Consider the following 20562-nt stretch of genomic DNA (forward strand, 5'->3'; position numbering starts at 1 on the left):
GGCAATAATACATTTAAATAATAAATAATTTTAATAGAGGTGTATATTATTATACGTATGTATGTTGTTAGTCACCTATATAGTCCCATTTCTAGTGTATTTTTGATCTAATTTTTTCTTAAACAAAAGATTTTTATTGAGCATAAGAAATAAGGCATACAAAACCCAGAACACAATGGATATGGAAGACTGCCAATAGAAACATTCAGGCGTTTGAAACCGTATACACCGCACTATATGCAATAGTATTTTTGATCTTTAGTTAAGTTGCTGCAATAGAGGGAATCTTAGTACAGCTGCTGCATGTTTCACAATGTCAAAAAAATATCACACAGTAAAGAAATCAAGATCACTTGTTAGCAGACATGCTGGGTGGGCATATTTGAGAACCTATCACCAAAGTCTTATATAGATTTCAAAGACTAGGTTCATTTTCAACTTATCAAAACTTATCCAAAGCTGAAATATTAGTACTGTGTGAAAAGACTTTAAAAGAGTGGTGATGGGGTGTTGGGGAGTGAAGAAAGAAGAGTAACCTCCACAGCTTACAAAAGCTAAAAATACTTTAACCCAATTGTCAGATGCCAGATTTACTTGTTTAACAGTCCAGGCCTGTTTTGTCGCAACCACCGTGTTCTCGCTGCTTACAGCAAGTGCTATTAACAGGGTAGTGAACAGGCCACAAATTGCAGCTGCCAAACCTGTTTGTTTACTGGGTTCATTATGCAGTCTAACAAACATAGATAGATAGATAGATAGATAGATAGATAGATAGATAGATAGATAGAACCATGTTTGCCTGAACTCTGCCCCTAAACTGTTCATATTTGATGGATGGACCACCCCACATCTCACTAAAGACAGTATGGCCGCTCTGTCTGTGGCTGAGTGACAGGCGGATGTAAGGTGCTGCGAGCTGAGGCAGAGGGGGACAGTCCATACTGCTGTCCCCAGTCTGCTTTGGCTGCTGCATGGGCATGGGTACTTTTTTTCGTCCGGTCAATTCAGCAGGGAAGGAGGGGGGTGGGCAGAGGCAGTGGCGTTGTTATGAAGGGGCAGGGGGTGCGGGCCGCATCCGGGTGACACCCGTGGGCAGCGGCATCGCACGATCCGCACACCGTGCTGATCTATGTCTCTCCCTCCCTGAAATGTTTCCCCTGGCTCTCGGTTTAGATTGGTACCCCGCCCCTCCAGCCCTCTGCACTGCAGCTCCTCCCACACTACTGTACACAGGATGGCTGAGGGAGTCCGTGGAGAGACACGCCGCTATGCATATCCCACGCTGTTCAGAGGTCTGAACAGTGTACTGTATTTGTACATGGGCAAATGCTGAGGGCGCTATGGGAGGGGGGACTACTAGCACAAGTGGAGAGGGGGGGTCTACACTGAGGGGGTTTATGCTGATGGAGGGGGGGTCTGCACTTAAGTGGGTCTATGCTAAGGGAGGGGGATCTGCACTGGGGGTCTATACTGATGGAGGGGGGTGTATATGCTGAGGGGGTCTATTCTGATGGAGGGGGTTCTGCACTTAGGGGGGGTCTATGCTGATAGAGGGGGGTCTGCACTTAGGGGGGTCTTTGTTGATGGCAGGGTGGCTGCACTGGGGGCGTCTATACTGATAGAGGGGGGTGTCTATTCGGAGAGGGAGGTCTATACTGAGGGTGGTCTGTACTGGGAGGGAGGTGTCTATACTGCGGGAGAGGGGTCTGTACTGCAGGAGGGGGGTCTGCACTAAGGGAGAGGGGTCTACACTGAGAGAGGGGGGTCTGTACTGCAGGAGGGGGGTCTGTACTGCAGGAGGGGGGTCTGTACTGTGGGAGACGGGTCTGTACTGAGGGAGAGGGGTCTGTACTGCGGGAGGGGGGTCTGTACTGCGGGAGGGGGGTCTGTACTGCGGGAGGGGGGTCTGCACTGCGGGAGAGGGGTCTGCACTGCGGGAGGGGGGTCTGTACTGCGGGAGTGCGGCAGTGGAGTCTGTACTGCAGGAGAGGGGTCTGCACTGATTAAGGTGCTGGAGTATCTTAAAGATATCATTGTCTTCGAAAATACCCTTGAGGAACACGAACAGTGACTGGAAAAGGTACTGCAGAGACGCCATGAAGAATTGTCATTAAAGTAATGTCACTTCTGGTTTAGGTATCAAAGTCAGGAGATAATGAGAAAACTGGGATTATGGCAGTGCAATTTATATATATTATAATGATATGCAAAGTATAAATATCAGCATATAACAGTAAATCCAGCAAGGTTTTGTTTTACTAAAGGCATTAAAGGTAACAAACATCTGCCAAGTTGGAGGGCGTTGTCCTGGAACAACACTTGCACAAATTAAAGCAAAGCTCCATCCAAAAGTGGAAGCTCTGCTTATCTGCCCCCCCCTCCGGTGCCACATTTGGTGCTTTTCAAGGGAGAGCGGGTACCTTGCCGCGGTGAGTTCATGCAGAAGTTCAGCCCCCTCCTCCTTCCCCCGCCACTGGGCCATTCAGAAAGCACAACACGCTTTGCGCAAGTGCAGTAGGAAACCAGCTGGGAAGCCGCAAGGCTTGACTGGCAGTTTCCCTTAGAAGCAATGGCGGTGACAGCACTCAAGAGCCAATGCAAAAATTGGCTGGGGTGCTGACATCGCAGGATCCCTGGACAGGTAAGTGTCCTAGTATTAAAAGTATTTGTAGCTGCTGACTTTACATTTTTTTCTGAAGGTGGCTGGACATCCTCTTTCGGCCTCATTTGCCAGGAGGCTGGAGATGGGAATTGTCTGTGTTGCTCCACATGTCATTCTCCAACTACCATTTTCCACTGCAAGTTAAAGAGGAGCTCCAGTCTCCTGTGTAAAAACTGTAGATGCTGACTTTTAATAAATAGTCACTCACCTGTCCCACGATCCAGTGCCGTGCTCAGCCCAGCCATTTTCACCCCATGTCCTCTCTCCCCAGCACCAGCATCATTACTATGGGCACACAGCTGTGACAGCTTGTGGGTTCACAGCCGGGTGCCGATTACGCATGCCCGAGCAGCACTGCACACTGTGAATGGTCCCACAGTCTTCTGCGACCTGTCATGTCACAAAAGACTGTCGGAGGGGGGGGGATTTCCAGTTGCGTAGGTGGTCGGAGCGGATATGCAAGCGGGTATCTGTCAAAATCGGGTACCTGCTACACCCCTCCTCCCAAAAGCTCTATTTCACAAAAAGAAACAGGGCCTTAAAGTGGAACTTCCCTTTTTGGGTGGAGCTCCGCTTTAAGTCTAATTGATTGCTGAAAGGTACTATAGACATGTGTTGTTTCAAGCACTCTAAGGAAATTAAGTCCAATGATTACTGCATTCACTTTTACATTTAGCACTCTTCATTGACAGTCCCCTACCATATAGGTATTTTTAACTATATGATTGTTACCTTCATGATTGCAAGTCCAACTTTTTCTCCTAGAAACTTCTTAAAGGGAATGTTCTCCAATTCCACTACAGACACAGAGTGAGCTTTTTCACACAGGTAGCCTGCCACTTCCATCCCTATTAAATAATATGTGTAAAAATGACAATAACCACCTAACAACAGGCTTATGCAACAATAATCTTCAAAGTACTATAATCCATAGCAACCATTCAAATTTCAATTTTCTGTACTCAGATATTTGACTGGTAGATTTCTACAGTACATTCAGAGCAAGAAGAGAAGCATCCAAATGAGTTTTCTGATCAGTTGGTGGGCCCTCACATATAGTCCCAATTCATGTAGCGAGGGTCTACAACAAAGCACTGCTACACACTTGGGCACAGGTGAAGTTATTGTATCAAGACTTTTACGACAAGTAGCTAAAACACATACCCTGAAAAAACTTGGAAGACTTGGAGATTTAGGGTATTGGAACGCAAAAGTTCCCATATAATGGGTATCTCCAAATAAGACTAACATTCGGCCCCTCTGCAGTTGTGAAAACTGAGACATTTGATGCCTTAGCAGTTGTGTGTTCCTGCCCTCCTGGGGCCAAACAGAACTCGTTATTGATAGGTACAAACACTGATTACATGAGAAGGTTACTCATTCCCAAAGCTGTGAAGTCATCAGTCAAAGCCTATTAATGTGCCCTGCAGGAGCAGAAACCCCCTATGGAAGGTGCAGGGAAGCTCTGGAGACTTGACTCTGAAGAAAGAGTGCTGCAACACAGGGAAATTGCTTGCTTGTAAGCCACTGTCAAATTAACTTCGGACCAGCCTGGGCCCTTTGTTGTCCTCAAAGCCGACTCTTGGAGAGAGGACACTGGGGTTGAGCTCATTCCTGAGGTAGTGCTGACCAGGGCAATCCAGCAAAGTCTTGGAGAAAACCCTGTCAGTATTTGAAACATTATCGATCTCCCAGTCAAACTAAGACCTCAAATGCTGCTCGGGCAAGTGAATACACTCCAGTGGCACCATCTGGTCTTGTGGGGGGAGCCAAAGACAAAATATCAGAAGACAGGTTCCACCTTCAAAATGCCCTATTATGGCTCGACTGGAATGAGAGGATCAGGGGAAAACTTTTAAAATAGCAGGAGATGTTGTTAAAAAATGACAACAACCTGGGCTGTGCTCAGAGTGCCCAACACAGAATTCAACTTCAGGAAGATAAACCTTTCAGGGAGAGAGCTGTAGTAGACCGGGATTATCTGCAAGTCGTGAAAACCTTACACCTCCCCTATAGTGGTGTGAAGGAAGAAGAATGGCTCCATCAGAATGTGCATTGATTATGGAACACTCAACAGAAGAATTCCTGACCCATACACTACTTCCTGACCAATACACCACCAAGACACTCTGCATTGCCTATCAAGGGCGAAGTGGTTTAGCGTGTTAGATCTGAAAAGTGGGTATTAACAAATTCCCATCAGGGTTGCCAACCTCCCGCAGCATTTTTCACTGACAAAATATGGGAAATTTACTGATGGAGCACATTTTTTACTGACAACCTGAAAAATGATAGAACTCCTATTAAAAACTAAGACAATCCATATTTAACCACTTGCCGACCGCCGCATGTATATATACATTGACACAATGGCATGGACAGGCAAATGGGCATTAAGGTACGTCCCTTTAAATTTGACGCCATGTCATCATGTGCGCACCGCAAGCTCCTTGAGTGTGATCACGGGTCCCATGGACTCGATGTCTGCGGGGATACCCGCGATCGTCTCACGGAGAGGAAGAAGGGGAAAATGCTAATGTAAACAAGCATTTCCCCGTTCTGCCTAGTGACAGGTTACCATTTACAGCTCCCTGTAATTGGGAACGGTGATCAGTGTCGTGTCACTTATAGCCCCTCCCCCCACAGTTAGAATAACTCCCTAGGACACACTTAACCCCTACAGCGCCACCTAGTGTTAACCCCTTCACTGCCAGTCACATTTACATTAGCAATCAATGCATTTTTAATCACACTGATCGCTGTATAAATGTGAATGGTCCCAAAATAGCGCCAAAAGTGTCCAATGTGCCCGCCATAATGTCGCAGTCACTATAAAAATCGCTGATTGCCGCCATTACTAATAAAAAAAAAATTATAAAAATGCCATAAAACTATTCCCTATTTTGTAGACGCTATAACTTTTGCGCAAACCAATCAATAAATGCTTTTTTTTACCAAAAATATGTAGAAGAATACGTATCGGCCTAAACTGAGGAAATAAAATGTTTTTTTTTTTTAATATTTTTGGGGATATTTATTATAGCAAAAAGTAAAAAATAATGCGTTTTTTTTTTCAAAATTGTTGCAATTTTTTTGTTTATAGGGCAAAAAATAAAAAACGCAGAGGTGATCAAATACCACCAAAAGAAAGCTCTATTTGTGAGGAAAAAGGGACATAAATTTTGTTTGGGAGCCACGTCGCACGACCGTGCAATTGTCAGTTAAAGTGATGCAGTGCCGAATCGCAAAAAGTGCTCTGGTCTTTGGCCAGCCAAATGGTCCGGGGTTTAAGTGGTTAAACATTACAAACACAATATTGAAACATTGACAATAAACATAACAAGTGATTTGCCTGGTTTACATTTACAAAAGTCAACACAGCATGACTAATTATCAGCCCTGGTTTTTACAAACTGTCAGTAAATTTACTGATGGTTGACAACCCTGATTCCCATGCACCCAGAAGACAGGGAGAAGACTGCCTTCATCTGCCCACTGGGGTTTTTCGAAGTGAACAGAATGCCCCAAGGACTGTCAGGAGCTCCTGCAAGCTAATGAAACTTACTGTAGGGTACATGAACTTGATTAAGGTGCTGGAGTATCTTAAAGATATCATTGTCTTCGAAAATACCCTTGAGGAACACGAAAAGTGACTGGAAAAGGTACTGCAGAGACTCCATGAAGAATTGTCATTAATGTCAATTCTTTCAACCTTAAGTCACCTGGGGCATGTTGTCTCTGCAGAGGCACTGACCCTAAAAAATTAGAAGCTGACACTTCCTGGTCTAGATCAAATAATGTCACTGAACTAAGGTTTTTCTTAGGGTTCTCTTCCTACTACTGAAGTTTTGTTTGCTAAAATAGCCTGACCCCTCGAGTTGCTGCAGAATGAGGAGAAAGATGCGGTTGCACCTAAGCCAAGTGAAGGAATTAAAAAACCTTGAGAATCTATTCAAGACCAGTGGACAGATCGATGTGAGCAGGCATTTCGCCACCTGAAGGGAGGTCTGACCAATGATCTGGTTAATGCCTATGCTGAGCCCTCTAAATCATATGAACCACATGTCGATGCTAGCAGAGACTGACACCTACCAAAAGAAACTACCCCTTTCACAACTTAGAGTTTCTGGCCTCAATATGAGTGGGAGTAGACAAGTTTAAGGACTATCTGTAAGGTGCAGACTTCATGGTCAACACTGATAACAACTCTGGGGCACCAGTGGTTGGCTTCTTTGCCTGGGTTCTGATTCAGGTTGTCAAAGAAGGATCTATGGCATTAGCCAGAAGAGTATTAAAACAAATGACTGTCCCTCCCCCCAATAATAATTATCCTGCAAGTCCCCTTTGTTCCCCTGCTCTCTCCTCTACCATTCTCCTTTCTTTTAGTCAGTGCATACCCAGTCCACGACTAGCATCACCACCATAATTTCACTCTGTAGATTAAACTTTACTACTGCTCACTGCTGCACTTGAGGTGGAGTTGCTACTGTTTATACAGATCTGGACATCATGTTATCTTATGCCTAGTCCTTACGGTTAATCAGTTTGTATGCTTAATTTGTTTTATTCCCATTGTTAAACCATTTTATGCTGGCCTAGTTACCAACCAAATTGGGTGACAATATATATGAAGTTTGAGTTTAGTACCTAGTTTGGTGTCGGTTTCCTTTGATAAAGCACTGCTACTGGGTACTAAGTATAATTTTCAGTGATTTCCTGTGATATTGTATAATTGTTTGTATACTGAATCTGTTGAGTTAGAGGGGCTGAGGTTCTTGAAAAGATCTTTCTGCTCCTGTGCAAATTGATACTCATAGAACTGCTTCTTCGGTGCAAATTGACACTCATGGAACAGCTTCTTCAGTATCAGGACAAATTACAATGTAGCAATGTTATATTTAAAGAAAAAAAACTATTTTTTACAGTTTTATTGTATAACAAAAACAGAGTAAGGCCTCTTTCTCACGGGGCGGATCAGTGATGATCCGCCCCGTGAACATCCGCTGGCTCAGCGGGGATCGCTCCGCCGATCCTCGCTGAGCAGGAAGATGACAGGTGCATCGCTGCACGCTGTGCAGCGACGGACCTGTCAGAGCGCCGCTCTCCCCTATGGGGGATCGGATGATGACGGACCGTAGTGTCCGTCGTCACCCGATCCGATCCGAAAACGGATGGAAAAGTAGGTTTTTCCTCCGTTACACTTTTCGGATCGGAGCGGGGTCGGATGTCAGCGGACATGTCACCACTGACATCCGACGCTCCATAGGGATGAATGTATGTCCGTTTTTCATCCGAAAACGGAAGGATGAAAAACGGACATACGGATCGTCCATGTGAAAGAGGCCTATGAGCAAAACAGGGAAAAATATAGAAGGCACATTGCACAATTCTGATATTGAACATATTAGCATATAGCAGGTTAGCAAACAGCAATGAAGTACATAGACATGCATTCATATGGATGATATATTTAAAAAAGAGCTTGGACAGGTTATACCCACTTATAGAAACAGGTGAAATGGAAGTCAAGGGGCCAATTGGCAGGTATTTTAACTGAGAATGGTAAACAGAAGCAAACCTATTGCTGTCAGTGTTACAATGCAAGTGTGACAATCCCAGGTCTACTTACCTGTTTAAGGATTTTCCTCTATTAAGGCTTCGTTCACATTAGTGCATCTCCAAAGTCAAACAATTTCCTGTGCGACATTGGAGTGCAGCTTCGATGCAACTTTTGGCGCAATTGTAAATCGACTTTACACTCAATGGATCTAAAGCCGTGTACACACGGGTGGACTTTTCAGCATCAAACGTCCGACGGTCTTTCCGACGGACTTTCGACGGAGTTACGACGGACTTTCGGACGACCGGACTTGTCCACACGTGAACGGACTAAAGTCTGTTCGAAAATCCGTTGGTATGAACGTGATGACGTACGAAGGGACTAGAATAAAGAAGTTCATAGCCAGTAGCCAATAGCTGCCCTTGAGTCTTTTTTTGTCCGTTGGACTAGCATACAGACGAACGGATTTTTCAACCGGACTCGAGTCCGTTGGAAAGATTTGAAACATGTTCCAAATCTAAAGTCCGTCTGATTTTCGACAGAAAAAGTCAGCTGAAGGTCCGATGAAGCCCACACACGGTCGGATTGTCTGACAGATTTGTTCCTTCGGACCAGTCCGACCAAAAAGTCCGCCCGGCATAAGTTGCATCAAAAGTTTCACCAAAGTAGTGCAGGCACCTTTAGGTCACACCAATTTGAATGGTTGTCATTGAAAATAATAGGGCGCAACTTGTCATGCAACTTTGATGTCCAAAGTCAAATGACAAATTCCACAAGTGTGACTGGAGCCTAATACAATATGGTACACAATAATTGACACAGTAAAGTGGTTTTAAATTAGAATGTCTGTTGCTATAATACACTACATACAAATATAATGGTTAGCCGTAGGACAACTCACCTAAGAAAGATGCTCCCACAATTACAACATTCCTGTTACTTGCCAGCTTCACCACTCTGTTGGCATCTTCTGGGGTTCGAATTGTAAAAACATTGTCCAGTTCTTTTCCTTTACATTTCAAAGTTTTAGGGCTGTGTAGAATGAAACTTGTTAGTACCTGAGCTAGAATACCTTTCACGTGTTCTATTCTGAAGAGACAGGACCTAAAACCAATAGCATTAAAAAGCAAAAGTTGCTTTTTTTTTTTTTTTTTTTTTTACGCCTATTAGATAGACCTGTGATGGGTTTAAACCTCTGTATGGTTTTTATTGTTGTCTGTGTCCTCCACTGGGGTGATTTTCACACTCTAATTTTAAAGACCGTTGTCACTTGTACTGGAAATGTCAAGAAACTTTGAGTTGTCAAGAATTAGAGGGGAAAATTTTTGACCCCTGTCCCACTGACTACTGCCTAAGATTTCATTTCCCTTACTTTGGAGAGATTTCTTCTAATTTCCTGCTGTGTCTAGGAAGTTGTGAAGAAATAGAAGGACCTCTTCCAATGAGACATCTGCTGAGGTGATCACTGTCTAAGAGAAGATTTTCCTTATTTTGGAAAACTTTCCCCTTGCTTTCTGTTATTTCTCCAGGACAGGAAATTAATGTATACTGTATCTGTCCAATGGAACACAGACAGTAAAAGAAAACCAGATAGGAGGTTTTTTTTCCATTCCCTGGTATATCCAAAGCTAATGTAAAAGATTTTAGCTTTAGATACACTTTGTAATGAAGAGAATAGTATTACAGTGGGTCCTGCAGTAACCCAAGAAAAGTAATCAGATTTCCATTTACTTTAGGACGGTAAAATAATCTTTAACTGGTTTTCTGAGTTATTTTAATGTGTACATTTATCAATGCCCAAATAGATAGGGATTAATTTTTTTGTATATGGTTAAAGCTGAATCTAAGGTTTGGATTTTATTGCGTCTTTACTTTGGCCCAGCTTACTTTAGTAAGGTTATAGTACATACATACATAAATAAAGGGTGCATTCACAGATGTAGTACTCTTCTAATGTAGGTGCTAGGCAAATTTGGCTTTTGGCTCCTCTAATCAAAGCAGCAGTAATTGTTTGGGCTGACCTGTTCATGGTCTCACAGCCTGGGAGTTTGATTGCTTCTCCCTGCCTCTGGATGAAGCTTTAAGGGCATGGGGACAGGAGATTTAAATTGCCCAGCCTGAATATTTACCAGGTTCCAGCTATTCTCTGAAGTTTCCAAAAGGGGGCTGGAGTGTGGATAAATAGTCTGAGACTGGAGAGGAGGGTTTTTTCACCCCAGGAGGGCTCCAGAGATGCACTCAAAAATGGCTCAAGGTGGCTTTATAGGTGCTAGGGTCAAAGGCTCAAATGGGCTTTTCTCAGAGCTGATTGCGTGTCATAAACCAGATGTGACCAGAACTGTGTGACTGCGACAGAGTGAACTAGACATAAATAGGTGAAAGTAAGTAAGTTTATTAAAGTAAATGCATATAAATGTGAACACACCACCAATACAAACAGAGTGAACAAACCAAACAACCAAACAGTGATAATAAACCAAACAGCATATATAGCAAAAGGGAGTACCAGAATCGTAGTCAAGCCAGGCCAGGGTCATAAACAGGAGATCGGCAGAGAGTAACAGACAGGGAACAAGATGGAAGGGATCAGGCTGCAGGGCAAGGATCCAGGGATACAGGAACAGATATAAACAGGTTCAGGATACAGGAATCAGGGTTCAGGTTCAGGATCAGGATAACAGATGAACAGGCTGCAGGTCCGAGAGCAAGGACAATGCCAGAGCAAGGTGTGTGTGCACTTGCCGGGTATTTATACTCAACTCAATCACACTCAGGTGATGCCTGATTGCAGGAGATGATGTCGGCCCCACACTGCCAGGAACCACCCACTGGTGGACGCCAGTACTGCAGCCCAAAGATCACATAATACTACCAACAGGGGAAAGCTCCCCTGGCAGTTCCAAACTGCCAGGAGACGCCTGCTGGTGGACCACAGTACTGCACGCCAAATATCAGGCAGTGTCATCAGCGGATGAAACCTTCCCTGACAGTACCCCCCCCCACAAAGGAGCGGCGTCCGGACGCTCCAACTAGCTCCTGCTGGGACAAGCCCATGGCATCAAGCTGGGCAGCAGGCAGAGTCACACTAAGCTGAGTATGAAGACAGTCCAAAGTATCAAACCAGGCGATGGGCAGCTCAAGCTGGGCAGCAGGCATAGACATAATAGGCTCAGCAGCAGGCACATTAAGCTGGGCAGCAGGCACGGGCACATCAGGCTGGGTAGCAGACAAGGGCAAATCAGGCTGGGCAGCAAAAAGGGGCACATCAGGCTGGACAGCAGACGGGCACATCACGCTGGGCAGCAGGCATGGGCACATCATGCTGGGCAGCAGGCACAGGCACATCACGCTGGGCAGCAGGCACATCACGCTGGGCAGCAGGCACTTCAAGCTGGGCGGCAGGCTCCAGTATATCGAGCTGGGCGGCAGGCTCCGGGTCATCGAGCTGGGTGGCAGGCTCCGGGTCATCGGGCTGGGTGGCAGGCTCTGGGTCATCGGCTGGGTGGCAGGCTCCAGGTCATCGGGCTGGGCGGCAGGCTCCAGGTCATCGGGCTGGGCGGCAGGCTCCAGGTCATCGGCTGGGTGGCAGGCTCTGGTTCATCGGGCTGAGCGGCAGGCTCCAGGTCATCGAGCTGGGCGGCAGGCTCCGGGTCATCAAGCTGGACGGCAGACTCCAGGACCATCGAGCTGGACGGCAGGCTCCAGGTCATCGAGCTGGACAGCAGGCACTGGGACATCAGGCCGAGCAGCGAGCACCATAACGGCAGGCTGGGTAACAGGTACTGACTCAGCAAGCTGAGTAACGGGCCCCGGCCCAGTGGGCTGGGTAGAGGGCACTGGCCTAGAAAACTGGGTGACGGGCACTGGCATGACAGGCTAAGACACGGGCACCGAAACTTTAGGCTGAGGCTGGGACACTGGATCTTTAGGCTGGAACACAGGATCTTCAGACTGGGACACCGGAACTTGAGGCTGGGACACGGGACTTTCAACGGGGACACAGGCACCGGAACTTCAAACTGGAACATAGGCACAGGAACATCAGACTGGAACACCGTCACCGGAGCTTCAGACTGGAACATGGGCACGGGAACATCAGACTGGAAGGCAGGCACCAAGACATCAGACTGGAAGGCAGGCACCAAGACATCAGACTGGAAGGCGGGCACGAGACATCAGACTGGAAGGCGGTTACCGAGACATCAGACTGGAAAGCAGGCACCGACACATCAGACTGGAAGGCGGGCACTGAGACATGAGACTGGAAGGCGGGCACCAGGACATCAGGCTGGAATGCTGGCTCTGGTCCTCTGGGCATGAACGCTGGCTCTGGCTCTTCAGACTGGAACGCTGGCTCTGGCTCTTCAGACTGGAACTCTGGCTCTTCAGACTGGAACGCTGGCTCTGGCTCTTCAGACTGGAACGTTGGTTCTGGCTCTTCAGACTGGAACGCCGGCTCTGGCTCTTCAGGCTGAAACACTGGCTCTAGCTCTTCGGGCTGGAACTCTGGCACTTTAGGCTGGGATACTGGCACCGGAACTTCAAGCTGGGACAGATTGGTGGGTGTGGAGGCAGGTTGGGTTAGTGGCAGGATTGTTTTGGTTGGGAAAAACTTTCGTTTTTTTCTTTGGCTTAGCCACTGAAGCTCTGTAGGTGACTGCAGGACTGTAGGTAAGGGGTGCAGCAGACTGGAAAGGAGGACTGGTATATGGCAGAGAAGAGATAACAGTAGCTTGGGGAAGTTCTTGTGAGTTTGTAGGCAGGTGGGTTGAATGCAGGATAGGTACAGAGACCTGATATGAGTATTTGGTTGGAAGCAGCGTATACTGGGCTGCAACTGAGGTTGACATGGGTGATGGGGAAACATACATTTGGGTAGGCTGGTGTCTGATGGTAGAGGTGGTTTGTTTGGCTGGGGCTGACTGCACCACGTCAGACCATGCCAAAAGTATAGGTTGTACAAACTGTAGTTTTAAATCTCCCTGTCTAACAAAAGACTGAGCAGACACAATGCACTCAGCAATCACCTGTGGGGAACAGGCTGAGTAGTGCTCACAAAAATCAGCGGGATCATCTTCAAAAAGCCACACTAGGGATACAACCTGATTCACATTAAAAGGAGGAGTGAAATCATCATGGCCCTCTGGAATATAGGGCAGGGCCAGCTCAGTACAGATCTTGAGCAAAGGCTGCACCTCCCCAAACAATATATAACCCTGATGGACCAGGGAGTGAGCCAAAAGGATAGTTGCAAACAACTGGTCACTAGACCATCCTTTCAAAGCCTGGTGGCAATAATCACCACTTTCAGATGCCAGCAGAGAAAAATAAATAACCTCATCGGCATTCATGTTTGCAACCAAACTGAATCAAAATGGTTCCCCTGTGTAGCCACTTCTGGTCAGGGATGGCCCTGGTATTCTGTCATAAACCAGATGTGACCAGAACTATGTGACTGCGACAGAGTGAACCAGACATAAATAGGTGAAGGTAAGTAAGTTTATTAAAGTAAATGCATATAAATGTGAACACACCACCAATACAAACAGAGTGAACAAACCAAACAACCAAACAGTGATAATAAACCAACCAGCATATATAGCAAAAGGGAGTACCAGAATCGTAGTCAAGTCAGGCCAGGGTTATAAACAGGAGATCAACAGACGGGGGGCCAGGAGTAACAGACAGGGAACAAGATGGAAGGGATCAGGCTACAGGGCAAGGATCCAGGGATACAGGAACAGATACAAACAGGTTCAGGATACAGGAATCAGGGTTCAGGTTCAGGGTCAGGATCAGGATCAGGATCAGGATAACAGATGAACAGGCTGCAGGTCAGGGCACAAGGACAATAGCAGGGCAAGGTGTGTGTGCACTTGCCAGGTATTTATACTCATCTTAATCAGACTCAGGTGATGCCTGATTGCAGGAGATGATGGAAATCACGGAGGAGGACAGGGGCATGTACGCCCGAGGATGAGACCCGAGAGCCTTCCTCCGGACCGCACCCTTTCCAATGCACCGAGTACTGTATGCGCCCATGGAACCTACAGGAGTCAACAATGGACTGTACTTCTTACTCCTCATGTTTCTCAACCTGTACAGGGTGAGGACGAGGCACCAAGGTGGTAAAGTGGTTGCAGACCAAAGGTTTTAATAAGGAGACATGAAATACGCATATTAAAAGGAAGGTCTAATGCGTAAGCCACTGTGTTAATCCTGCGAAGAATACAAAAAGGCCCAATAAACCAAGGTGCGAACTTCAGAGAGGAAACACGAAGTCGGAGGTTGCGAGATGACAGCCGGACCCTGTCCCCAACCTGGTAGGAAGGCGCAGACATGCCTCTGCGGTTAGCATGGAGTCTGTACCTATCATTAGCATGTCGCAAAGCCTCCTGGACTTGTGCCCAAGTGGAACGAAGACCACGGAGATGCTCCTCTAATGCAGGAATACTCTGCGGAACAAATGAGTCAGACAACATGGTAGGTTGAAACCATAGTTCGCCATAAATGGAGACAATCGGAAAGCAGAATTCAAGGCTCACTAGTGTGAGCAAAGTCCACCCACGGTAAGAGGTCTGTCCAGTTGTTATGATGGTCAGAAATATAGGAATGTAGGAATTGCTGCAAGGACTGATTGGCTCGTTCTGTGACCCCATTAGACTGTGGGTGATACGCAGAGAAGAAAGCAAGCTTAATTCCAAACTGTGCACAAAAGGCCGGGACACAGAACGGGACACAAACTGACTATCCCTGTCCGAGACAATCACCTTGGGTAGCCCATGTAAGCGAAAGATCTCCCGAGCAAAAATGGAAGCCAGTTCCTTAGAAGTGGGCAACTTCTTAAGTGGAATGGGACATTTTTGAGAACCGGTAACCGGTTGGGTAAGTCCACAATGAAATCCATAGACAGATGGGTCCAGGGCCTCTCTCCATTGGGTATGGGTTGTAGGAATCCCACTGGAAGGTGTCGTGAAGTCTTTGTCAGGGCTGGCTCAGCCCTTCCTTCTCTGAGTTGGCCGCTCAGCTGTCGGCTAATCGCCAGCTCTCATCTCTCTCCACAGTTAACCTGCTGTTGTGGATCTGCTCATCAGTCCCGCCTACTTAAAGATCTCCAGCTCACTTTATTCCTGCTTCGCCTTGGTCACATCTCAAGAAACCATCTCCTGCATTCCTGTTTAAAGACTGGCTTTGCTGACATCCCTTCTGGCTCCTTATCCTGCTTGCTGTTCCTCTACTTGGATCCCTGACTTCTGGCTTGGCTGATTACCTGATCTGGTTACTGAACTCTGGCTTGGCTGACTACTCGATTTGGTTACTGAACTCTGGCTATGCTTTGACTACACTTACTCTATTTACCTTTTTATTATTATTAATAAATAAGTGCGATTTTACTGTACTTCTGTCTCGGTCTGGTTCATGGTTTCTGACAGTCTTACTCTGAGCAAACAGGGAACAGGAAGGCGGTTACATCAGCACGTAGACTAGGCCACCAAAAGAGTTGATTCTTCCCAGGGTGGCCAGCAGCCTTGGGAGAATGGTAAGTCTGGAACATGGCAGTATGGAGACTCACTGGGAGAAAGCAGCAGTCACAAGGTTTCTCAGGGGGAGCATGGACCTGAGCAGCCCATCACCCAAAGGAGAAGTGAGACTGGTGCGAACCGTAGCCAGAATACGATCAGGAGGAATCACAGGAACTGGAACCCACTCCATCTTGGAAGTTGAAGAAAATTGTCGTGACAAAGCATTGGCCCTTACATTCTTAGAACTGGGTAAGAATGAGACAATGTAATTGAAACTAGACAGGAAAAGAGCCCATCCTACCCTTCTGGGAGAAGGGCGTTTAGCCTCAGACAAGAATGTGAGATTCTTATGGTCAGTAAGAATGAGAATCGACACAGTGGTACCTTCGAGGAGATGTCTCCATTCTTTCAGGGCTAAAATGATCGCCAACAGCTCTCTGTCAACAATCTCGTAATTGCACTCTGCAGGTGACAATTTCTTGAAAAAGTAGCCACAAGGATGCATAGCACTCTCAGAGGTAAGACATTGAGACAGAAGGGCGCCAACTCCAGTCTCAGAAGCATCAACCTAAAGGATAAAAGGTAATGTAGAATCAGGATTTTCCAAGACAGGAGCAGAAACAAAGGCAGCCTTGAGACTCTCAAAGGCCTTAATGGATTCCGGAGACCAACTCTGTGGGTTACCATCCTTTCTGGTCATATCAGTCAGGGGCTTGGCCAGAGACAAGAAGTTATGAATAAACTTCCGATAATAGTTGGCAAAGCCAAGCAAACGCTACAGAGATCTTAAACCCATGGGTCAGGGCCACTGTAGAACTGCTGAAAGTTTCTCTGGGTCCATCAAAAAACCAGCAGTGGAAGTTACATAACCCAGAAATTTAATCTGTTCACGATGGAATTTACACTTCTCCATTTTACAATAGAGATTGTTCTCTCTTAGTTTCTGAAGCACACGACAGACATCTGTGTGGTGGCTCTTCAGGGACTTGGAAAATATGAAGATATCGTCGAGATAAACCACCACACATAACTGCAACAAATCTCAGAGGACATCCTTAATAAATTTCTGGAAATTTGCCGGGGCGTTACAAAGGCCAAAAGGCATTACGAGGTACTCATAATGGCCTGTTCTTGTATTAAATGCAGTTTTCCACACATCACCCTCCTACGCAATATTTTTTAATTTTTGCTATAATAAATATCCATTTTTTTTTTTAAAACAAATTTTTTCCTCAGTTTAGGCCGATATGTATTCTTCTATATATTTTTGGTAAAAAAAAAAAATCACAATAAGCGTATATTGATTGGTTTGCACAAAAGTTATAGCGTCTACAAAATAGAGGATAGATTTATAGCATTTTTATTATTATTTTTTTTTTACTAGTAATGGCGGCGATCTGCGATTTTTAGTATTGCGGCTGACATATTGGACACATTTTTGGGACCATTCACATTTATACAGCGATCCGTGCTATAAAAATGCATGGATTACTGTATAAATGTGACTGGCAGGGAAAGGGTTAACACTAGGGGGTGATCAAGGGGTTAATTATGTTCCTAGGGAGTGATTCTAACTGTAGGGGGAGGGGATTCACAAGCAGAGGAGACCGATCGGTGTTCCTCTGTACTGGGAACACACCATCGGTCTCCTCTCCTCTGTTTACACACACAGATCCACGGTCCTAATGTGTTACAATCGCAGGTGCCCGGTGGACATCGCGGCCGCCGGGTACACGCATCGAGTCCCCAGTGACACGGCGCGCGCGCCCCCTGGTGGGCCGAGAAGGTGAGGGCGTCATATGACGGCCTCCCAAAACGAGAGCCGCGCCGCCTGGCCGGCAAGCGGTTAATAATAATTTAAAAAAAAGGTAAACAGAGTAAACGTAGTCAAAACATAGCCAGAGTTCAGGAACTGGAACGGATAGTCAGACAACCCAAAACGTCAGGGAGCCGGAGATGAGCGTAGTAGAAGAGCAAGCAGGATCTGGAGCCAGAAGGAATGTCAGCCAAGCAAGTCTTTAACAGGAACACAGGAGAGCGTCTCTAGAGATGTGATCAAGGCGAAGGCAGAGATCATCTGCACTGGATGGCTTAAGTAGGCAGGACTGACAAGCAGGATATCATCAACAGGTGAGTCACTGTGGAGACCTAGAAGCTGGCAATTAGCCGACAACTGAGCGGCCAGCTTTGAGAAGGAAGGGCTCAGCCATGACACTGGGTTGCATCTGGAGGAAGCTGAAAGGAGGCAGCTGTCCAGGGGACTTTAGGTTAAACCCTGAGGCTGATTGCTGTATACTGCACTGGGTACCGAATGTTGCACACTGGCACAGGGTAACCAGATGCCCAAATTCTTGCCCCATGCTCCAAAGCAGTGGGGCCTTAAACTGTTCACTATTAACTATCACCACTACTGCTAGAAGACCGTCCTCCAATTACAGGCTACTGATGAGTTTTTTTTTGAGCATCCCATTCCCAAACTCTCTCCAATTACAAGTTATTCTTGCAATTAACTACAAAAGGATGACCCCTGTGACTGTTTATTGGAGCCAGAGTGTAAGGGGTGGCTGGTGGTATTTGTGCTGTTTGGGGGAGAACCAGTTAAAACCAGCAGCTCCTACAGGGGTAGCGTTACACAGGCCATAGGATTGATGACAAATACGACATGCTGACCTTGTTTAATTTTTTTCACTAATTTGTCTAAGTTTGAACTACCAGCTCAAGGCACATGCTATTTACAAGTTGGAACTCGTATTTACCATGTATCTAATAATATGTCAATGCAGAGTAAGACTACACAGATATTTTTTATTTTCTCAGGAACAGCAGTATTGGGTGATAGGTCTCCATCTCCATCACATTAGGTATAGTGCAACTTCGTGCATTGCAAGACTAGTTCCTAGATGTCACTGAGGCTGTCTGCATATCATTTTGTACTTCACAGCAGTGTGATGATGTGAAAACCTGGTTGCATAAGTCTCTTCTGCCTTTGTATTCACTGGTACACAGATCCCTACTGCTCTCTACTGTCAACAGCCCTCTTACTTTTCCACCATTGACATGTAAAATCTATCATTACTCACTACTCACTTCTTCCTGCCCAGTTTATGGACTCACAATGCTCAACTTTCCCCTTCCTGCTTTATAGACCCCCCATTTCTCATCTCTCCTTCCCTGCTGCATAGACCCGCGCTACTCAACTCCCTCTACCTAGTACATAGACCCACACTGCTCGCCTCCCCCTCCTGGATAGATCCACAATGCTCTCAGCTCCCTCCCTGAAAAATAGTCCCGCACTCCTCACCTCTCCCTCTCCGATACATAGACATACATAGACACAGAGCAATGGGTGTGTCATCAACACACCATGGAACTCCATAAAAGGATCAGACACTTTTGTGAACAATCACATAACACAAAAGAAAACATTGTTTCGGAGCCACACAGGACCCCTTTATCAGGTATGCAACTAATGAAGGGGTCCTGTGTGGCTCCAAGCCGTCATAGTCTTTTCTGTGATGTGATCATTCAATAAAGCATTGGACCCTTTTATGGAACTCCCTGGTGTGCTGATGATATATCCATTGTTCTGAGTCATTTCGGTCTCCAGCGGGTGGTCACTTCAGCACCCACTTACTCTACAGCCACCTCCAGGAACATGTTTAGGGCTCCTCAGTACACAGACCTACACTCCCCACCTATCCATCTGTGATACAAAGACCCACACTGCTCTGTTCTCCCTCCCCGATACATAGACCCACACTGCTCTCCTCTTGCTCCTTGATACATAGACTCACATTGCTCTCCTCTCCCTCCTTGGTACATAGACTTGCACTGTTCACCTCTCCCTCACAAATACACAGATGGGGACGGGGAATCTATTACTGGAACTATGTGCTGCTTCTTAACATCTAGTATTAATTTAGTATACTGCATATAAACTAATGGCAATACTTTTTAACTGAAAAACAAAAATGCATAGCAACTGGGAGGAAATTTCTGAACAGTCGCTTAGTCTTATACCATTAGAAGAAAATAATATTTGTGTCATTTTAATTTAATTTATTTATTTTATTTTACATTTAAAAGCCTATATAAACATGTTAAGAACTTTGAGGTACTCTGCTGAAAAAAAAAGAATAGTAAAGTTTGACTGGGACATCTTCTTACATTGCATAAATGCTTACATTATTACCTAATGAAAAATAAATATTGAATAACTTGATTAGGGGCTCCATTTAATCTGATAAAAATCTAATATGTAACATTCACTTTGCGGACTACAGCAGTGTAGAAAATGAATACTGACATCACTGTAATTAGGTGGATTTGCTATGCACTACCTGGCAGCTGATTACCAGTTGGTAATACTGCACACTGGTTAGTGGACTTTGCAACTGCATTGTAAAGCTTACCACCTGCATCAGGTTTGTCTAGTGCATGAATTACTACACCACTGTTACTTGCAAAATATAATCAAAAGAAATTTATAGAATACTCACGTGCTTCCAGTAGCAATAAGCAGCTTGTTGTATTCCATTCTAAATCCATCCTTAAAAACAACTGTCTTGTTCTTTGTGTCCACGTTGACAACCTGAAATCATTTCTGTACAATGTGAATTTAGAATGCAGAGAAGAACTTTAAATTACCAGTCAATAGCTAACATGATTGCTCACTATGGTGAAAGGGTAACATAAATATTTTTTACTATGCTATGCTGCTGCATTAGGAACTTAAATTTAAATAATAGTGTAACACATTTATATAGCCTTTCCAAATAGCAGAGCTGTTTTCTTTTTCCTAAGTTTTGAGTGATGCT

At 45.5% G+C, this 20562-nt stretch overlaps 1 protein-coding gene across 4 annotated transcripts in view; it reads right to left on the reverse strand.

Moving 5' to 3' along the window:
* Positions 1 to 20562, reverse strand: part of AIFM3 (AIF family member 3) — a 148573-nt gene that overhangs the window by 54311 nt on the left and 73700 nt on the right. For all 4 annotated transcript variants that reach the window (XM_073625177.1, XM_073625172.1, XM_073625164.1 and 1 more), the window contains exons 10-12: positions 20245 to 20336; positions 9124 to 9254; positions 3395 to 3510 (exon numbers count right to left, since the gene is read on the reverse strand). In XM_073625177.1, coding sequence (XP_073481278.1) covers positions 3395 to 3510; positions 9124 to 9254; positions 20245 to 20336 — 339 coding nt within the window. The remainder of the gene's footprint in view (positions 1 to 3394; positions 3511 to 9123; positions 9255 to 20244; positions 20337 to 20562) is intronic.

The sequence above is a fragment of the Aquarana catesbeiana genome, linkage group LG01, assembly GCF_042186555.1.
Source record: "Aquarana catesbeiana isolate 2022-GZ linkage group LG01, ASM4218655v1, whole genome shotgun sequence".
Taxonomy (NCBI): domain Eukaryota; kingdom Metazoa; phylum Chordata; class Amphibia; order Anura; family Ranidae; genus Aquarana; species Aquarana catesbeiana.